This window comes from Macrotis lagotis, chromosome X, assembly GCF_037893015.1.
Source record: "Macrotis lagotis isolate mMagLag1 chromosome X, bilby.v1.9.chrom.fasta, whole genome shotgun sequence".
In the NCBI taxonomy this organism is placed as follows: Eukaryota; Metazoa; Chordata; class Mammalia; order Peramelemorphia; family Peramelidae; genus Macrotis; species Macrotis lagotis.
The window spans coordinates 301,977,421-301,999,796 of NC_133666.1; the positions used below are offsets into that span (position 1 = coordinate 301,977,421).

A 22,376-nucleotide genomic window follows, 5' to 3' on the forward strand; every position below is an offset into this window, starting at 1 on the left:
AAATTTATGCTAAATGAGTATTACTAAAATGAGTATTAAGGGAGAGAGAATAGATATCAACTTATACAACAATATATCTCTCATAACTTTTCTTTTTTTAAAATTTTTATTTATGTAAGGTAATAGGGTTAAGTGACTTGCTCCCCATGGTTACAAGCTAGGTAACTATTAAGTATGTGAGGTTGGATTTGAACTCAGGTCCTCCTGATTCCAGGGCCAGTGCCATATAGCTGCTTCTTCTCCTATAACTTTTCAAAAAGAATATGTATTTTTGATAGAAAAAGTTGGTTTAGATTTTTGGAGAGTGAATATTTTGGTGGAAGAAGTAACATGTGTATGTTGTCCCCACCATTTTTCCACCGTTAAATTAGGTGAAAAGCAAAACAAGTATCAAAAATGCATTGCTTTGGCAGTATATGCTGAAATATATGAAATTTAAGTCCGTGTACAAATTAGCTCATACGATCTTGGATATCTTTTCTAGTTTTGAGATTATTTAATTAATTCTCTGATTATTGATCTTGTCATAAACTACCTGAACATAAATAGCTCTGAACATAAATTCTGCAGAAGTCTTCCTATGTTTCACTGGGTGTAAAATGCTTAAATGTATGATCTAGGAGGAAGATAACAATCTTTCAAATTGCATATCCCTGATCCACTGAAGACAAAGAAAGTAGAATATTAGCTAGTCAATAAAACTCTAATCTTGAATTCTAGGGTGAAAAGTCCAAGTTTCTATATGTACTAATTCTGTGATCCTGGTTAGTTGTTCCACTTTTCTAAACTACAGTTTTTTCATCTACAAAAATGACCTGTTAACTTTTATCCCACATACTTCATGGACTTATAGTGAAGAAATTGTTACATGAGCATAAAAAGCATATAAATGTATATATTATTTTTTCAGACTTTGTGATATTGATATATACCAGGCCTTATGCAATAATGGTATTTCAGAAAAATTATATAAACATCATCAAGATTTTTGTAAATAGAATAACTAAGCACATCAAAAGAGTTTATTTTAAAAATTTTTAAAAATTATTTCATAAATATTTTGAGTACATTTTTCATGAAGCAAAAATATATCTATAACTGTATATATTAGTTTAAATTCATGTATTTATTATTAAATATATTACTTATTAAAAGCTTATTATATATCAGATACTGTGTTGGGCAATGGTGAGATTATTTATACATACACAGACATATACATACAGACATAATCATATATAGATAACTTGAGATAGATTAGATAGATACACATATCCATCCATCCATGTATCTACCTATCTGCCTATCTACTTACCTATCTATCTGTCTCTCTGGTTTACATTCTAATGGAAGAGAAGGTACCAGGAAAAGGTCTCCTATAGAAAGTAGTTCTTGAACTTCATCCTGAACACAGTCAGGAGTTCTGGGAAGTTGAGGTGAAAAAAGAAATGTATACCAAGTATGGAGAAAGCCATTGCAAAGACAGGAAAATAGGAGATGGGGCTTAATATGTGAGGAATAGCTACTAGGGTATCATGGTTGAACTAGAGTATGTAAAAAGGAATAGTTTGTTAGAGGTTGGGAAATATTGAGAAGACCAAATTGAGGCTAAACAATGGAGTTTACATTTGATCCTAGAAGTAAAAGGGAGTCACTTAAGTTGAGTGACTCTTAAATTGGCTGTTCTCTTAACAATAAGAAATTTTGGACACAGGCTAGGTTTGTGGGTAAAGAAGAGTTCTGTTTTGGATTTAAGAAGTTTGAGATGCCTATGGGACAATCAAAGTCAAGATAATTACAAAACAGGTCTTTGGATATACCCAGAGTTAATGAACAAGCTATTAAACACACACACACACACACACACACACACACACACACACACACACACACACACACAGAGAGGAAAGACTGAGAAGAACTAAGGAAAGGAAAAAGAGAACTAAAAAAAGAGCAGTGTCTCAATAATTAAGAGGTGAGAGCATCAAGGAGGTGATTAATGGCAAAGGGAGATCAAGAGAAGAGCATTAGATCCAACCATAAAGAAAATACTGGAGGGAGTGGTTTCAGCAAAATGATTAGGACAGGATACAGATAATTGTAAGAGTGTATACACTGCTTTATGATGAGAATATTCTATTTTGACATCCTTGCCTTCACTTTGAACTAATTATATCTTCTGGCTGACTACATAATAAATGCATTAATGGGGGTTCATGAGTTATTATTTTTATCACTATATGAATAGATATATAGATAGATAAATACACAAATAATATTTGAAAAAGGAAGAGGATATTAACAACTTGATGATCATAGAAGATATTTCTTAGTAGATGACAAATGAAAGGGTCTTTGAAATTTAAAGAAATTTTAAGGAACCATGTCTGTAGAGAATAGATATTTAATCCAATTGAATTAAATTAAATCAAGTTAAGAAAATACTGAAATTAATACAGACTAAGCTTGTGAGGTACTTTGGTACTGTGATTATGTTCTGTGATTAAGATGAATTCAGAAGCAAAATTTGTGATGATAGCATGATGAAGAAAATAAAATTAAAAAACATCATCCTCTAGGTAAGTTAGCACTGTTCCCCTAAAATGAAAGTATATTACATTCCCAAAACATTTAGTTCCTCAAATGCTTTCAAGAAAACATCATATGAACACTGACCTGTGAACAAATACCAGAGGTTGTTTGGCTCGAATGTTTCCATCTCACCTCGGCGGGTTGTCTTTCTATGTCGGATTTTATAACCAGTAATAAATCCATTTTGTGTCCCTGGTGGTGGAGGTAGCCAGCTCACTTTGATACTCTGTAAAACAAAAGATTTTCATATGAAAAGTTGGTCAAAGGGAAAGAAGCAATGCAGGCTTCAGGAGGCATGGAAGTTGAGGAGGGAATACAGAGGGGAAAAGATAAGTACTGTTTATGTTCAGTCATTTCCTACTCTTCTTGACCCCATTTGGGATTTTCTTGTCAAAGATATTGGAATGATTTGCCATTTATTCTTCCAGTTCATTTTACAGATGAGGAAAATGAGGTAAAAAGAGTTAAATGTCTTTCTCAGGGTTACATGGCTAGGAGGTATCTGAGGCCAGGTTTGAACACAGGTCTTCCTGGTTCCAGGAATCTATCCACTGTACCAACTCACTGCTTCATTTAGGAATCGCATCAGACTTTTATGCTTGTTAAATAAAGAAAAAATAGAATAGTTAAAGATAATATTATGTATTAAATTTCCAAAGTGGGGAAGGGGTAGGGGGGGATGAAGAGTTTCAATTAAAAAAAATTAAGAGATCTCAATAGGTCATCAAGTCCATACCCTCCACTTTACAAAAGAGAAAACTGAGGCTGAGAAAGGTTAATTGTCTTGCCTCCATCAAAGAAGTATTATTTGATAGGGTTTAAACTTGTATTTCTATTGCATCTTTCGATAATTTTAGATGAAAAAGCAGATGATAGTTTATAGTAATGAATGTATTTTCAAGAAGTATATATATATATATATATATATATATATACACATATATATAACAGAAGTTACGATTTATTGGCTCCTTTAGAACAATGAGCATTGGAAGGGAAGTCAAGATATTTGTCTCAGCTCTACTTTTGCCCATTCATGAGAAACCTGAGCAACTTATTTCCCTTTTGGAAGCCTCAGTTCTCTCACCTATAAAAGGAAAGATTTAAAGAATATCTTATACTTAAACCTAAAAGGGATCTTAGAGGGCATTTAATTCAATCCCCTAATTTTAATGATCAGGAACTGAGTCCTACCACTTAAAAGTCCTATGCCACATAGTTGGAAGTTGCAGAACTAAAAATTAAAAACTGGATCCTCCGACTATAATATAAGGACAGTTCTATCACACCATGATGCAGTCAAATTCTACTAAATTGTATCATGCTTTTCAAGCTTATAATTTAAAATTATAATTACTAATCAGATTTATGATTATATATAACATCATTACATATAAATATAATTGTAGTCATTTATATCTTCATATTTAATTAATGATGATTATAATTAATAAATTATGTGTAATTCCTGATATATAATATAAAATATAGAAATTCATTAGATTAGAAATATTCTGTCTATAAATGAAATATCGTAGAGTATCATAAATATGCAACAAATATTACAATAAAACTTAATAAATGGTAGAAATTTCTTTGGGTATTTAAATGATGAGTATTTTAGTGTGTACATTTGTAAAGCAAGTATGATATTCACAATAGTTAAAAATGACTGTAAATTACCCACCAAGTCTAGCATATTTAATAAATTTAATGAATATATAAGTATTAATTATTTTAGACAGATCATAATTTTTCATTATGTTTGATAATTTAATGTGCTTATATTGATTTTCCCCATATATATTCCTTGTACTGTCAGTACTTTAAGTATAATTTATTAATGAAAACAATTATATATTCCTTGAATCAGAAGTTGAAGCTTTTGCAAAGCTAGCATTTTATTGGGATTTCCATCTTTGGAAGTAGTTCTTTCAATTGCTTTTCCCATTCTTCTTACCAGTTTTCATTTGTAATTAAATCCTAGATAAATCTGTTTGCCTCACTTTTTAAAATACCTTTGCTTTCATTTCTAGGATTTGCAAGTAGATTGAAAGCTATGGCAATAGAATTCCTTCCATACAGTTTCTTTTTTTTTCAGTTTCTCAAAAGATAGAATATGGCAAAAGCCCCAAATTATCTTATTTTGAAAACTTAATGTCTATTCTATAAATAATCACATGATTGAAAGTTTATAGACACTATATTTGAGAGCAATGTATTTAACCCTGAATTCCCTCTGGAATGTGTTCTATAGTCACTATCATAGCTAGAAATCTCCCCTTTCCTCACTAAGCTACCTAAAATGATCATTATTAGGAGAAAAGATTTACTTTGAGCAACCTAATCTCTGTGAAGCAGATGAGGAGTATTATTAAAGCCCTGAACTATTGTTAACTGTTTAAACTTTATTATATTATGCCTTGAATTATAAACTGATGATATTTTTAAAATCTGATGAAAATTATAAACAAAATTCATTTAGCTTTTAAGCAAAGTGTTGTGACTGACTTGGTTAACACAGTGATTGGCATATAAGACATGATAAATGTTTATTGATTAACTGACTGGAATTCAAAAGATTTGTCTTTGATGTTTATTATTTGTATGACCATGGGCATGTAATTTAACCCCTCTGACTTTGTTTCTTAAAATAAGGATAATAAGATCTTTAACTTTTCTCCTATAGAGCTTTGAGAACTAAATGAAACTATGTAAAAAAGGGTTTTTACAAACATTAAAGTACTCCACCAAAGTTGTAATGAGAAATGAAAATCCTCCTCACAAAGTTGATATAAGGAAAGTACTGGTTAACCTTAAAATGTAAGTCATTATAATCTACAGTTTTATCATTATGATTATTGATAAAGGGGAAAGGCAACTTTTTTCTTAAACCCATAATGTCAATGTCCTTAAAATTAAAAGATTCCCATAGTAATTATAACCTTGCCATATTCTGTGCAGCCCTATTTTTATATCCCTGTTATAATCTGCAACCCTATTTTCCCAAATAATTATTCCATAAATAGTTATTAAATTATTATTCTTTAATTATTTCTCCTTACACTCTTGCAAAACTATTTAGTTGGTTAGTGAGAAATCAGAAACAGAGCTAGAAGGATCCATGTCAATTATAAAGGAGGTCTGTGCCAAGGTAAGACTGAATTTCATTTCCAAATTAATTTGACACCAAAATTTTGTTCTAAAGAGGTTTTCACAGTGTATTTCTAAAAGGAGAAAAAGAAACATTATATGCCAAGTACACATATAAGGCATTTAAACAGTATACAGAATCCAAAGATAGTGTTTATCTTCCAAGGGCTCTCTATTATACGACACTCATGTTCTGAACTTAAATGAACTTAAATAACCTTACTAGCATATTCACCAGAATCTAACTTATCCCATTGACGCTTGCCAGTAGTAAGGGCCATGACATAACATCTAAGCTGTCTACTACAGAAAAGTAAAGGTCAAAGGCTAATGAAAACAGTATTTTATTAGTAAAATTCACAAAATGGTAATTCATCTTTTGAACCCTTCAATATTCACAGAGATCCTATCAAGAAAATATTTTTATAAAAGTAATATGATATCCTGTTCTTAGGTTGCTACATTTCATTGAAGATTTGGGAAACCATTTCTCTAGTTATAGAAAAGAAATGTACATTTTGCCCTTATGCTGACATTGTATTAGAGCTTTAATGAACCAGCTAATTAATAAAATCATGTTATTTTTCTATTATTTATAAAACATTTTAGAGTTTTTCCTATAATAACTTTGAGAAGTAAGCACCACAAATTTTTATCTATTTTAAAAGGGAAATTAAAACTCTGAAAGGCTAAGTGCTTTTTAATTTATCCATTTAACAAGCTTTTATTAGGTATACAGTAAGAGCTAAACACAGTCTTAGCATTGCAGTTATAAAAAACTAACAACAACTAGTACTACCACCACCATACTACAACTGCAGGAAATAGTCCTTACCCACAAGGCTTCACATTTTATTTCGAGGGAAGAAACAAAATAAAAACATAAATAAAAATGATCCATAGGGGAAAGGGCAGATAAGTATGAACCTTATATAAAATGAATTTTTTCTCTGAAAAGTCACAAATAATTTCATAACTGCCAAATCTGTTTTAAATTACCTAATAACCTTTTTTCCCCCAATCTCAACCTTCTTGACTTCTCTACAACATTTGCCACTATTGACTACCTTCTCCTCTTGACTACTCTTACTCTACTTTTTGCCAGTTCTCTTGGTTCTTTTACTTATCTGATCTATTATTTCCCAGTCTTCTTTGCTGTTATTCCTAGTAAGTATTGAATAATCCACACAGCACTATCCTTATCCCCTTCTCTTTCATTTCTCTATATTTTCATTTGGTGATCTCATCTCTCGGTTTCAGTTTTCATGATTCTCAAATCTATATATGTAGTCTCTCTTCTAAGCTTCATCCTGTATCACAACCAAGCTGTCTATTAGATATGTCTAAAAGGATGTCTTATACATATTTCAAAATTATCATATTAAAAACAGGATTTTCTCCATTTCAACCAAATATGACCCTCTTTTAAAAGTGAGCATGGCAGATTAGTTGTTTAAAGACACAAAAATAGGGGAAAAAATAGGCAAAGTTGAATATTATGTACAGAGAAAGGTAATTAAACCAGTTGACTGGAAGGTGGTATACATAATGGAGATTACTGTGAAATAAGCTTCAAAAAATAGACTGGAACTAACTGCAATGGGATCTAAATGACAACCAGAGTAATTTTCATTTTAACACAGAGGCAATTAGGAGCCAGTGGACCATCTTCTGTAACATGGTCAAACCTGTTTTTTTAGCATATCAATTTGGATTTTGGATTGGAAAGGGGAGAGGTTTGGGGCAGGGAGAATAATTAGGACCATCTTATTATAGTCCAACAAGAATTGATGAGGGCATTAAATAGGGTCATGGTTGTATGACTGAAGAAAAGCAGAAATAAGTGAGATGTTAAAGGAGGAGAATAGATTTTCATTGTTGTTTTTCAATAATGTCTGACTTCATGACCCCATTTGGGATTTTCCTAGCAAAGATACTGGAATGGTTTGTCATCCCCTTTTCAATTCATTTTACAGATAAGGAATTGAGGCAAATAGAATAAAGGCATGTGACCAGAATAATATAGCTGCTACATATCTGAGGCTAGATTTGAACTTAAGTCTTCTTGACTTTAGGCTTAGTGTGCTATCCACTGTGTCCTCTAGTTACCAGAGGATAAATCAGACTTTGCAATTGACCTGATTGCCTGGATTTAACAAAAATCAAACAACTAGTAAGTATCATGTGATTTTATTACAGATTCTCATTTTAATTAGGCATACAGCTTGGTACTTTGTATATTTCTTCTATAATTTAACTTGTTGAGTTTTCTTTTCCAATCCATTCAGCCATTCTAGTCAAGTTTCAAGTTTTTACTCACTGGGTATTTTCCTCCTTGAGCAGTTATAATATTTCTTAAAAATAATTGGCTGGTTCTTGTCTTTCATTTTTGAAGAAGACCAAAATGACACTATTATGTTAGAGAACTGTCTGTGGTTGATCAGACCAAGATGAGTTCAGAATACTCTACCACAGGTCAGGCACAAATAGTCCATGCAAACACCTTGGTTTTGTACTGTAAACTTGCTCATCTCATGTTTCCTTTGTGCTGTTCCAATTCTGCCTTGCTCATAGAGCACAGCACCCACTCTGATGATGGCATGCCATGCTAAGTGGGATCCTGTGCCAATGTCTTCCATGCTGAACAATCAATTCCAAAGCTCTTAAGAGAGACTCTTAGTTTCCTGTAGTTTATTTTGCTTGAAACTACTATTCAAGTCTTCTCCTTCATGCATTTCTCCAAATACTACTGCTCCCAGTTCTCTTCTTTGCCCACTTATAGGGCTACTTATTCAACTTTTTTTTTCATATAATCATTTTTCTATATTCCCTTTGTTCAAGTCAGATGGAGGTATGACTCAGAAGTTTTCCTCACTTGTCCACTTCTCTTCTGTTCTTTAATTATAAGAGATACTACTTTTTTCTTTCCTCTACCCCTCTTCTGTCTATTAAAATAATTTTATCACATCACAACTCATTGATTTTGGTCATAGATATTCTTGTTTTGTTTCCCAATGATAATGACAAGTTAATACATCTAAGGGCAATAACCATATCTTTTCCTTGAAACATAAATACAGAGGCATTATTCATCCTTTGTATGATGCTACATTATTTTTGTTAGGCTTCTTTTGTTTGCTGTCTAATTAATATTTCTTGATAATCTTTTGTTTTCAAATAAAGTTCAATTAAAAAACTATGCTTTGTTCTTAATGTACAATCATTCTCTGATTTGCAGGATGTTTTTGTCTTGAAATCATGATACTGACAATTTCCTTTTACCTTTATCATATTCAAGATCTTTTCTTCTTTTCTCACTTTTTCTGCTGAATCTTAAATTGACTGAACAAATGCAATGCATCCTTCTGATTGTTTGCAAAATAATTTTGAAGAAGTGGACCTGACAACTGTATTCCCATATGAATTAAACTTTAGGTATTTCTATTTCCATTATGTGAATTTGAATATTTTTTCCTGGCAATTTTCCCCTACAATTTGGGTCTTTGGTTCATCATTATTAGTTGCTTTTCCATTTCTCTGTGAGACCAATGATTCTCACATTATCCTACAAAACACTATCTTTATTATTAGTTTCTTTAGGTTACAAAGCCTGTGTCCTACCAATTTTGCTTATTGTTGTTCCATATCCATTTTGTCTTCCATCTCTTTCTTCCTTTTTCAGAATGGTAACTGTTCTATTAAGATTTTGTACTATTTATTCTAAATTACCATTTTTATTATTTTAAATGCTATTTTTCAGAAGAATTTTTCATTTTCATTTTAATAGCTTAACTTAATTGATTTATTACGTTTCTAAAATACTTTATTCATTCTTCTGATAGAAGGCTTAATTGTTATTGATGTTTACTTGGAGATTTCCTTTTAATTTGTTTTCTAAACAGCATTTATTTATAGGGCTCAATTTTTTTTGTCTACTTGTTCATTTAGTTCTATCCCTTTCCTTTTCATTGTTCTTTTAATTAATGGTTCATTTCTTGACTTTTATTTTATGGTGAGAAAAAGGGGAGTAGTGATTAAACAGTAAATTTCAACCAAGTTCAGATATTCTATCTGTAGGTTCAGTGGTCTTTTCACTATACTACATAGTACATGTGCTCAGCAATATGCTATCTTTTCTAGAATTTTTTCAGCATTTTTTTTCTTTCATTGTCTTTCTCATTTCAATGCTCAAATAGTTTTTTTTTTTTATTTTAAGGCAATGGGGTTAAGTGACTTACCCCAGGTCACAAAGCTAGGCAATTATTCAGTGTCTGAGACTGGATTTGAACTATTCCTGATTCCAGGGCCAGTGCTCTAGTCACCATGCCACTTAGCTGGCCCTCAGATTGGTTTTTAACAAAAAATAAATAAATTTGGTAAAATGACTAAACTAAAATTATAATAAAAACATTTATAGAAATAATAATATGAAAAATAAAAAGGTTCTTTCATAGTGATATTTTAATTTTGCACATCTGAAAAGCATTCTTTTTCTTTTCAACATTATAAATATTCAAAGAATTTTGACAAGAAGTTGGAAAGGTGGTAAGTCTAGTAAAATTGATATCTTTAAATTGATATGGACAGCTATTATTAATGATGACATTGTGAAAGTATTTCTCTCAGACCTTTTCAGAATTGGAAATGTAATTTCATTGTAAAAAGAAAATTTTGTTTCTGTTCTTCCAAAAATACAGATATATATATATATATATATATATATATATATATATTTTAAACATTAATTAATTTTTAATAAAATTATTCTAATACATGTTTATGGGGCAGATAAAAGAAAAATCTGCTAGTTATGTTGAAGAAAGAAAATTATTTGGTCACATTGTAGTTACATTGAATGACTTTGAAACATTAGACTAATATCTAAATCACATTGTTAGATCCAATCTCCATACAGGTCTTATTTTCTCAGTGGCATTCAATGGTCACATCTCACTTCATCTAAATCATTCACACATACAGTGAGAAATATCTTCCAGCATATGTTCCATTTTTTTTAATGTATCACATTTCTTATAATACATACTTCCTGGCCAAGACAGATTGGTAGTTCAATTTAAATTGGTATTGCAAAATTGGCTCACTCCAAAGTTTTCTGGTTTCCTGTCATCACCCTACTGTTCACAGTGTTTGCACAAGAAAACTACTAGTTTGTCCTATTTCATATAATTCCTATCAAACAATAATCTATGAGCTTTATTGGTTCTCATGTCAATGAAAGTTGGTTGGTAATAAGAGAAAAAAGAAGAGGAAAAAAATCAAGAAATGATTATATTACAAATAGTCTTCTATTTCATTTAGGTGTGTTTCTGTTAATTATAAACATTATATAAAGCAGATACAAATATGTATGGGTATATATAATTAATATCTTCTTAGTTTTATACTTGGATATGGACTGTTGGGAAATTATAGGGACTTTTCTAACCCAATATGTGTTTATGAATTGTGATCTAATGGAGAGAACTATGGGAGAGAATCCTGCATATAGTCAGCAATCAATAATATTTGTTGAATTTATCACAACTCATTCATCTTTCTGTTTCTTTCTCCTCCTCACCTTTCCTATGAGAATAGACAGCAGTACCATCTTCCTAAAACCTCAGACTTGTAACCTGGTCATCATCTTGAATTCCTCACTATCTCATATCCCTTCTTATCCAAACTTTTGCCAAAGTTTAGAATTTCACCTTTGTAACGTGTCCCAAATATGCTCCCTTTTCTGACACCACCATTTCTCTAGAGCAGGCCCTCTTTATCTTGTCTTGATTACTGCAAAAGTCTGTTCATGAGTGTGCTTGCCCTAAGACTCTCCCCAGTAAAATCACACTTTCATTTCATCATGAAAGTAGTTTTCCTAAAACATAAGTCTGATTGTGTCACTTCTGAATTCTAGAATTGCCTTTAGAAACAAATATAAATTATCTGTTTGGCATTTAAAGTACTTCATTTTGCTTTCTGGACATGAACTACTTGACCAAGTAAGACTGGCCTCTTGGTAGTTCCATGTACAAGACCTTTCCTCTCTTGGCTCCAGACATTTTCTCTGGTTATTGCCCATATCTAGAACATTCTCCTTCCTCCAGTTCCAATAGTGACCTCTTTGATTTCCTTTAAATCATAATTAAATTCCTACATTGTACAGGATGCTTTCTCCAGCTCATGGTAATACCAATGTCTTTCCTCTATCATTTCCAATTTGTCTTGGAAATAATTTGCTTTGTGTATGTGTGTTTACATGTTATTTCCTTCATTTTATTGCAAGTTCCTTGAATTCAGAAACTATCTTTTGCCTCTTTTTTGATTCCCTATGACTTAGGAGAATGCCTGACACATAGAAGACACTTATGAATAATGAATTCAGTTGTTGAATAAACATTATGAATAATCTATATACACTATAAAGACTGACCTGGTACCATGATCACTCAGTGAGAGCACTTACTTGAAATTTCCTTTGATTTCAGTTCAGAAAAAACTCAGCATTTGAAATGACAAAGCATTCAATTTCTTTGCTCTATTTTCAATAAATCTCAAAAACATGAATATTTCTTTCAAAGGTTGACCCAGTCACTATGCAGGTTGGCATAAACTTTCAGGAGACTTTAGACTTCTCCATTTATTTGCTGGGTAACCTCAGGAAAATTATTTAACCTCTCTGGGTCAAAAATATTAAATTCTAAAGGTGGACTTTGACAAGTTTTTATTGGACAATATGATTCATAAGAGCTAAAAGGTTAGATACCTATGCTAGAGGTTATAGACAACTGTTTTTAAAATGGTAGCTAGTATTTAAATAGGACTTGAAACTTGTACAACTCTTTACATATGTTAACTTATTTGATCTTTACAACAATCCTGTGAGATAATTGTTATTTCCATTTTACAGATGAGAAATCCGAATCGGTGAGAGGCTATTATTATCTATTAAGCAGTAAGAAAAATGATGGGCTTTTCTGCTGTACCTGGTTATTGTGAGGACTAATGAGCACACCATATGGAGATGAAGAATTATATTAATTTTTCTTCCATTTCATTCCTTTTTTTTGTCAGTACCATTTTCCCATACCTACAAAGTTAAGTGAAAAACTAAAACCAGTTTTCAAGATCCTGAAGATCTTTAATCTCTTTGGACTTAAATATCTGGAAATTTTAGACAAAAACAGTTTCAGGAAGAACTATTTGATATTGTTTCACTTCTGAATTTCCAGATTCAACCAGAAATTTCAAACACTTGAAATGATTTTTTTTTGTATTGCATGAACTGTGATTTCAGTCATAAAGGGGCTTTCCAAATGAGGAAACCAGCTTTATTAATGCAGTTTAGAAGAAAGTGACACAATGGATGGATAGTGTATTAGATCTTAAATCAGAAAAACTGGAACTCAAATCCTACTTACAGACATTTAATAGCTGTGATAATCAGGCCAAACCACTTAGCCTCTCACAGATTCAGATTTCTCATCTGTAAAATGGGAAAAATCACAATTATCTCACAGGATTGTTGTGAAGATCAAATAAGTTAATATATGTAAAGAGTTGTGAAAGTTTAAAGTCCTATTTAAAAATTAGCTACAATTTTTAAAACAGTTGTCTATAGCCCCTAGCAAGGGTATCCAACCTTTTAGCTCTTCTCAGTCATATTGCACAATAAAAACTTGTCAAAGGCACCTATATAATTTAATATTTTTGACTACAACATAGCTCATATTATCAATGACTGCAATAATAAAATGTAATACTGCTGCATGAATGAACTTTGAATGCCATAAGCAAGTCCAGAGGTTAAATGACTGTATTAAAGGCATGGCTTGACTCAGCCTTCCTGGATCTGACTTATCCACTATGCCATGCTGCCTCTCTTAGATTCTAAAAAATAAACAATAAAAAAGCAACAATAACAAAACTCTTGGTTATGTAATTTGACTACCTTACTTCATGTTATCAAAAAAAATACTATAAAAATGCTTCCCTGATTCCTAACCCTAGTTACCATTTGCATTATATAAAGGGAAGGGGAAATATAAAAGGACTCTGGGTTTTTGCTTTTTGAATAATGCGATCAGTGACAGGAGAGCAGAGTTGAGCTAAAGAAGTTATATGCAAAGAATTACCTATGAGATACTTAATTCATTACATGTTGTTCCTCTATGTTTTGCAATCTAATAGCAACTGCTTCAGCCCTTTTCACCCTAATATCAAACACCTTGATTACCCAAACAAAATCTATCCAATACTGTCCAACCAGGCACCAAAAGAACAGTCCAAATGATCCAATCCCAGGAAGAAGAAAGGGAAGGCTGGCATATATATATATATATATATATGACATCTGTCTTTTTCACATTTCTTTTTCATTCAGTAATTCACTGTGGACAGACTAGGTGACAGCTCTGTTTCATCTTTGGATCCCTTAGACTAGCAATGTGATTTCTGGCATGTATTCACATTTTGACAAAATTCCATTACAATAAACCAATTTGGTTGTTCCCTGTAGTTCATGATAAAGGGATTTTACTGGTAATACATTTCAGAATTCATCAATATCAATGGGTTTTACTCTCTCCAGTGTCTAAGTCACTCTCTGGAAGTAAGTTAAACATTTAGGAAAGAAAATTAACTCTTTCAGACTACATGGGATTGCTCAAGTTGTAAATCTGTATTTAAGAAAACTTCCAAGCCAGAAAAAAATATTGCAAGATAATGGCTCTATCTTAGAAGGTCCCAACCAGATATATTCAAAATTTTAATAGAGTTATTCATTAATAAGGCATAAAAAAGACAAATCACTAATTTTAGACCCGTAAGTTGATTCAACTATTCTGGAAGACATTTGAATTTATGCAAGAATAAAATTACCAATTGCTCAAACCATTTGATTCTGAAGCTCATCATACAGGGCTTGTATTTCAAGGATTAATATTAATATTACTAGCAAGAAATCACCCATATATACATATAAAACTCACAGCACAATCATTTGTGATAAAAAATATCTTTACAAAAATTGTATTCCTAAAAGTTCAGGAATCATGAGATAAAATATAGTATAGAAATACAATGAATTATTAAACCATCAAGAATGAGTAATATGAAGAATTCAAAGGAAATTGGGAATTAAAGCTTAGAGGATAATATACACAATGACTATAATGTGCAAAAACTTGAAAATTCAGGTCTGACACAGAGGACAGTGCTTGTGCCATACATACTACAAAATCTATCTCTTTTTAGATATGATAAAGTGGAACAAGTAATAGCCAGGTTCAGATTCCACCTTTTATGTGACCTCTAGAGGTCACTTAAACAAAATATCTCCATTCCCTTGTTTGTATATACACTGAAGGGGCAGCCCAAGAAGGTTCTTAGATCCCTTTCTATTTGAGATCTTTTAGATCATTTGATCCTAAAGTTCATGATTAATTGGCAAACTGCAAAAGTTAACTGTGACATTTTATGACCTTGCAAGGACACAGTCATAATCAAGACATTAGCTGAATTGTTTGCTAATTTTGAAAAATACACTTTATATGAGGCAGTGTTTAGATATTTGTCGAGAAGTATTTCTTTTGTCAAAACAAAACATATTGTTAAATTTAAAAGCAAAAAATAAAGTTTAAAATGATTTTATATTAACTAATTATCCCTTACATTATCATCTTCTAATTTTCACATTATGGATTCCCCTTTCTACCAGAACATGAAAATTAAATATCATTTGAGTAGTTAAACAGAATGAAATAGCTTAGTTACAGGAAAGAGGAAGAAAAATAGAAAGATCCTGAGTTCATCAAGAAGTTAAGCAACCTGAGGCTAAGCATCAGGCTTCTGTCTCATCCATGTCCTTTTGCATACTGGATCAAATCTATTTCCCAGAATTGCTCATTATGTCTTTCTTATATCATTTAAAAAAATAATCAATATGTACCAAACTGAAATTGAAAAAAATCAAATTTAAGAATGACATTATTAGGATATCAAAGGCCAGGAAAAGTTTAATGAAATAGAATAACAATAATAATAGTTGCATATTTTTGCGCCAGGCTAACAACAAAAGAAGAGGGTTTTTTTAAGTCAAAACTGAATCACGTAGAAGATGTAGTAAATACCGTGCAGAAACACAAACTCAGAACTGCTGACAATGACATCTTGTCAACAACAAAAAACTGCAAAGTCAAATGAGAAATTAAAACTTCAAGGGAATGAAACAGGAGGACTTGCACATAACTAGTTCAAGCATTTACAAAACACATCTCAGATTTCCAAGGCTTCTCTCATAGATAGGATTTTCTGAATGAAGGATTTGGGAGAGATAATTGGATGATTTTATAAAATCTATAAAGCTAATTTCAACACTGGAATAAGGGCAGAAAATGAATGAAAAGTAATCCCCTACCATAGTCAGCCTGCATGAGTGGTCACTAATTAGACCTTGCCAAGGACACAGCTGGGGTGAGGCAAGGGCATTTGAAATAAAGATTATTCTAAAAGAAATGCAGTCTCAAGATTTAGCCAGTCTGGACCAACTCTAAGATAGACCATAATCACTAGGAGAAATGAATTCAATTCAAGCAAGCAAATACTAAGTGACTTCTAAGTGCAACAAATGCATTTTCTATTAACTGAGGAGACAAAGATCAAAACAAACAATGGCAATAAAAACAGCAAAAAACCCAGTCAAAAATATAAAGAACCAGTTCTCCTTCAGACAACTTCCATTCTACTCAGATTATTACAGCATGTATGCAAATGAATAAATGTAAAAGAATCTGAGAGAGCAGTAAACACCTAGAGGAAGGAGAAGATACCACTCTAGTACTGTTACTAGTATTAGCATCGTTCCTTCTGTAGATTCTAAAAAATAAAAAAAATGATAATTAGTATTTATAAAGCACGTTTAAGTTTACAAAATTTACCCATAGCATTTTATTTGATCCTTATAACAATGTTGTGAGATGCGAGTTTAAGGACTGAAAGAAGTCATGGAGAGAAGAATTGGAAATGGAGATCAGAAATGGAAAATTAGTGAAAACATAAATCCAAATCTTGACTTGAATACATGCTTGCTGTGTGACCATGAATAACTTACCTTAGTTTTTCTATCTTTAAAATAGGAATAATGGTAGCTCCTACACATTTGGTTGCATTATGAAGGTTATATATCCATGATTCTTTTTAATTATATGGAATTAAGTGCTTTATAAATATCGACTATTATTACCATCTTCATCACCATTTTTGGATTTGTAAAAAAGAGTAGTATAGTCATTCAGAACAAATAATTGAGGACTTTAAATACTAGGTTTAATGCCTGAATTTCTACTAACAGTTATAGTTAAGATGATGGGCAAAAACTCCTTATCTACATACCATACTCACAATTTCATAGAATCATGCTTTATATATTGTTGGTAAAAAAAAACTACTTCATTCAAATGACTTAAATTATCATAGAACTTTAATTTTATGAAGCTCTTTTCCATGACATTTTTGGAGGTATAAGCAGTATCAATATTACTTTCCCTATTTTATAGATGTGAAAATTAAGGTTCAGAGAGATAAAAAGACTTGGACAAGGTCCCAAAGCTAGTAATGATCACTAGTGGGATTCAAACCAAGATTTCCTTACTGTTGGAGTATATTACTTTTTCCTCTATCTCACTCACTATGTGAACCTTCAACATGACATGGATCTGTGAATAAGAATGTATGACAATGTCAATTTAGGCAAGACAATGAGAGGGATGGTTCACAGAGGGCTAAAACTCTACAATTACAAAACAGAAAATTTCCATTATGTTCTCCTCTAATGCCATCCTGCTCTTATAAATTTCCCTTTTTCTGTTACAAGGACTTAATCCTTACTACTATTTCTTGTCTTGATAACAAGTCGATATTGCTGAACTCTAATTTAGCCAGGCCATGTGCTTCAGTAACAATAACAGCAACAACAAGCAAACAAACAGTATGTTATAAAACAATAAATTTAAAAGTTCTTGCTACCAGGAAAGCACACAGCTGTAGTCTCTAGAGTTTAGGATTCTGAGCAGATCTGAAGTCAATCAGGTGTCTGCACCAAGTCTGTCAATGATATGCCAATAGGCTTTCTATAGAGGGGTGAACCACCTCAAATCAGAAATGGAGCAGAATAAACTTATGTTCTCATCAAGATTAGGATTAGGCATTTGGGGATTGGGTTTGGCTGCTGAATTTCCAACCTGGAAGAGAATTTATCTCAAAAAAAAAAAAATTTGATTGACTATCTACAAGTAAGATGTGAATTTTAAAACACTCCGATCATGACTAGAAAATAGCTTATTTACCAAAGTAAGAATTCCCAAGAATTCTCAAAGGAAAATCCATTTCTTCATGTCATAGCTTTCCTTTAAAAGTATTTAGAAATATCTGTTGATAAGCAAATGAGCATGGAAATATTTTCATTGAACGGGCCCATGTAATGAAACAAATGATGATATGAATTCTTTTAATGACTTATTTTAACAAGGACATGTCTGCACATGACCTGTCAAATTAGGCTCATGGTAATTAATCTTGGAAATAGGCAAGCTTTCAATCTCAGAGCAGCAGTCTCAAAGGCAGGACTTACCATGTAATTACATGGGACATTACAATGTATTTATGAGGTCATTTGTTACAATGTACTGTAATTACAGAGGGCTTACATTGCTATTTGTGTCTCATAAAATGAAGTGAGACTAAATATTTTAATTGTGTTGGTGAAATAAGGGAAAATATTTGAGCTCCAAATGTCAGGAAAGATTACAGACCTGATTCACATAACTCATGTGAACAGCTGACTGCTGGCTGGCCCATAAGGGCCAGGTTTGCCAATTCTTTAACATGAATATGACAGTAGAGTCAATAATCATCTTTAAGAGGGATCTTGATATTTATAATTTTTATTTTTAAATGGCTGATCAAAAAATTGCAGAAAGTGAACATTATCTGATGGCATGAAGATAATCATGATTTGGTAAATGAATTTTTTGGGGGGGTTTTGCAAGGCAAATGGGGTTAAGTGGCTTGCCCAAGGCCACACAGCTAGATAATTATTAAGTGTCTGAGACGGGATTTGAACCCATGTACTCCTGACTCCAGGGCCGGTGCTTTATCCACTGTGCCACCTAGGCTGCCCTGGTAAATGAAATTTAAATGATACAGTTGATGCTGTACTTACTTATTCTTGTTGAAGAGCTGCCATGTGATATTAAGTTTAGACTGAATATGTTACAGTGATTTGAAAGTATACAATTTATATTTAGACATTGGCAATATAGATTTGAATCTTCTCTTTAAGGTTAAGCCTGTCTCTTACATCTCAAGAATCAATTCTTAAAAAGGCTGTGTGTTTGTGTGTGTGTGTATTCTTGATGACAGTCAAACCACTAAATTCCTATAAATATGGCAACTAATTAACTTCTGTAAAGACTGATCAGCAAGTTGACATTGATCTTGACTGCAGCTTCCTGGCTAAACAGTAATCCTATCATTGTTTAATGACTGTCACATTTCTATGTAATGGTCCCAGAATTTGCCAAATCCAGACATACAGGGCCCACAAAACCATCTGTATAAAAGTCCCAGTTAACATGCAAATAAACCAATTAAAATTCACAAACCCATTCAACAGCATGTCAGGTCAGGTCTGATCTACTGTACTGATTTCATTTACTTAAGCAGAAAGGCCATATCCATTTTATTCTGAGGTTCAGAGAGGAAATTGTGAGGAAGAACTAGTTGAAATAAACTCATTTATCTGAAATAAACTCATTTCAGCTTTCAGAATATAGAAAGGACATTTATTGTTTGGGAGTCATAAGTAACTATCAATACTTCTATCAAGATTTCAATTAGATATGCAATCATTATGCATCTAATTGATTAACAATTAGCAACACCTGTAGTTGGCTATAATTTTAATTACTGATTACACTAAGGCTGATTACTTAAAATCATATCTGCAAGAGAGCCGAAGGATTATAAAGCAAAGAGTATAACAATTCCAAAATAATTAGCCTATTAAGATTCAGATTAAAACCAATTCTCTAAAACATTTTTCTAAGATTTCCATTTTAAACAATGTCAATGAATTTTTCTTAAATTATGCAACACCCAGAGGGGGAAACTGCCCAATAATCACTGAAATGTGACTAATCTGTGATTCTACTAGAAGATGTGGAAGTAATTCAGAATATACCATTGTCCATTTTAACAATGGACATTATTAAAAATACAGATACAATAGACCTCCTATTTCTAATCTGCTTCATTAAATATTCATGTTTTAGAACTGAAAAAGGTTTGTTGATTCTTTTATCATGAATATGACAGTATTGTCAATAGTCACCCTCCAAAAGGGATCTTGAGGGTTTTTTTTTTAATTTCTTTTTTAAAGCGTATTGGAATTCTGAATTAATGCTGCAAAATCAAGTCTCCTTGGACAAGGTTAGGTCAATTTTATGCTAACTAGACCTTATAACAAAGCCATTCAATTCAGTGAATCTGGTGATCCTTGACAGTAAATAAAGTATTCTACTATTGTAATTTTGCTATTCTGAGAGAGATTTTTCACAAATTAATATGACTGGAGTACTTTCAAAGGATCATTAGCTCCTCCAAGCTTAGGAATATGACAACATAGCAAACTGCTGTGGCCTGGATTGTCCATTTGAAAAGCCATTATTCCTAATTTACAACTAAGGGGAATAGCAAATAGAGAACCTTTCTTGTAGTGACTAAAATCTGAATTGGTATTCTGCTGCTGATCTGTATTAGCTGTATGGTCCAAGGAAAATGACTTAACTTCTCAGTGCCCCAAGGAGAAAGGTAACAATTGTAGAGAAGTTGATCATGCTTAGAAATTCCTTGATGAAACCCCTTATTCAAAAAAAAATACAAATATAAGAGAGATCAGAGGTCACAAATTGATGCAATAAATAAAAAGTTTAATACAAATTCATTTTTTCATTTTAAATTACTTAAACAGAGTAGGAAACTGGTTTTTAAGACTTACAAAGTGAGTAGGATTGTGCAAATCTGTAAATAAATAAATATATATGTAAATCATATATATGATATATTTATCTGTATATATAAAAATAATATGTTTATGTGTGTGTATTTCTACATTGACTGTCTAAAGCAGTTCATGAAAGGTATTGATATAAAGGGTATAGAAAATGACTTAGTTAGTTTTAGGCTACTAAAGTTTTGAATCTTAAATTAAAGCTTAACATTTTAAATAACTGGAATCTTCCCCACCCTCTCTCAAAGGAAGACTGAGGGGAACCAGAGAGGAGTCATGAGGTCAGTTGTTCTTTTTATATATATCTGAGAGGTGTGCTGGACTGAAATTGTATCTCTATGAACCCTAAATATAGGAAGTTTAGAGGCTGTAATAAAATTGAAGACAAAAGGAACAAAAGCTGTCTTCCTAGTTATTAGTCCTTTAGGTGGGGGGAGGGGGAGGGGATTAGCTTCAACTTTATACCCACTATCTAGGCCTTTTCCCAAAAAATGTTTATTCGAAAGACCAACACAAAGAGTTAAGGAAACTACACAGTTGTTTATCCAAGGAAACAACAAAAAGAATTTGGAGATATTATAAAGGATAAAATATACATGAAAAAAGGAGATAAGAATAAATAAGTTCTCAGTTGAGAGAGAGAGAGAGAGAGAGAGAGAGAGAGAGAGAGAGAGAGAGAGAGAGAGTTGAAAATCAGGGACATTTTGAAGAATCAGCCCTTAAAATTCTCTACCCCTAAACACACATGTCCACAGCTTTCCAAGTACTTTTCTTTCTTGGAGTTGGAACCAAAAAAAAGTTTGGAACTAAGTATGTCTCAAAGAATGTGTTTCCTTCTCAGATCAATTCTGGTCCTAAGATAAGCAATTCATTACATTACATTAACTAGGAATCTCCTTTTGCAATTGACAGTGATATACAAATTGCATCAGGCCTGATTGAAGCCTGTTTATATTCAAATTAATTTTTTGAGAAGTTTTTGCATGAATGCAAGAACTAAGTTCTATTTCCTGTATATAAAGATGTGCTTAATGAATGTCTCTAAATGGTAATGATAATAACATATAGACTAGGAAATATCTTGAAAAGGATAAGAAGGTCAAATATTCACTGCTAACTGTATTCCAGTTGCTATTATATTTGGGAGATAGAAGTCACTGATGCTACTAAAAGACCTATTTACAATCTGACTCAATACAGAACCTTTGGGATAATTGTCAAGTAAAATGGGAATCACTTTATTAATTTAAATACAGTTATATTTAGTTATATTTTAAAATATATCCTCTATATCAATGTCAAAAGACAAAATTTGACAACAAATCAGTGAAAGGATTAGTTTTGGAAGAAGTTAGAAAATCCTGGGGAAAGGGAATGTGTCATTCTGTTTGTTTGTTTGTTTTATTTTTGCAAGGCAATGGGGTTAAGGGACTTGGCCAAGGCCACACAGCTAGGTCATTAAGTATCTGTGTTCAAATTTGGACTCAGGTCCTCCTGACTATGGCTGGTGCTCTATCCAACCACTTAGCTGCCCCGGAATGTATCATCATTTAACAGAAAGTTTGTC

General features: G+C 32.1%; 1 protein-coding gene across 1 annotated transcript in view; it reads right to left on the reverse strand.

The window, feature by feature from the left end:
- Nucleotides 1-22,376, reverse strand: part of DCC (DCC netrin 1 receptor) — a 1,459,593-nt gene that overhangs the window by 223,756 nt on the left and 1,213,461 nt on the right. Inside the window, exon 13 of the mRNA XM_074202006.1 lies at nt 2,677-2,818. Coding sequence (XP_074058107.1) covers nt 2,677-2,818 — 142 coding nt within the window. The remainder of the gene's footprint in view (nt 1-2,676; nt 2,819-22,376) is intronic.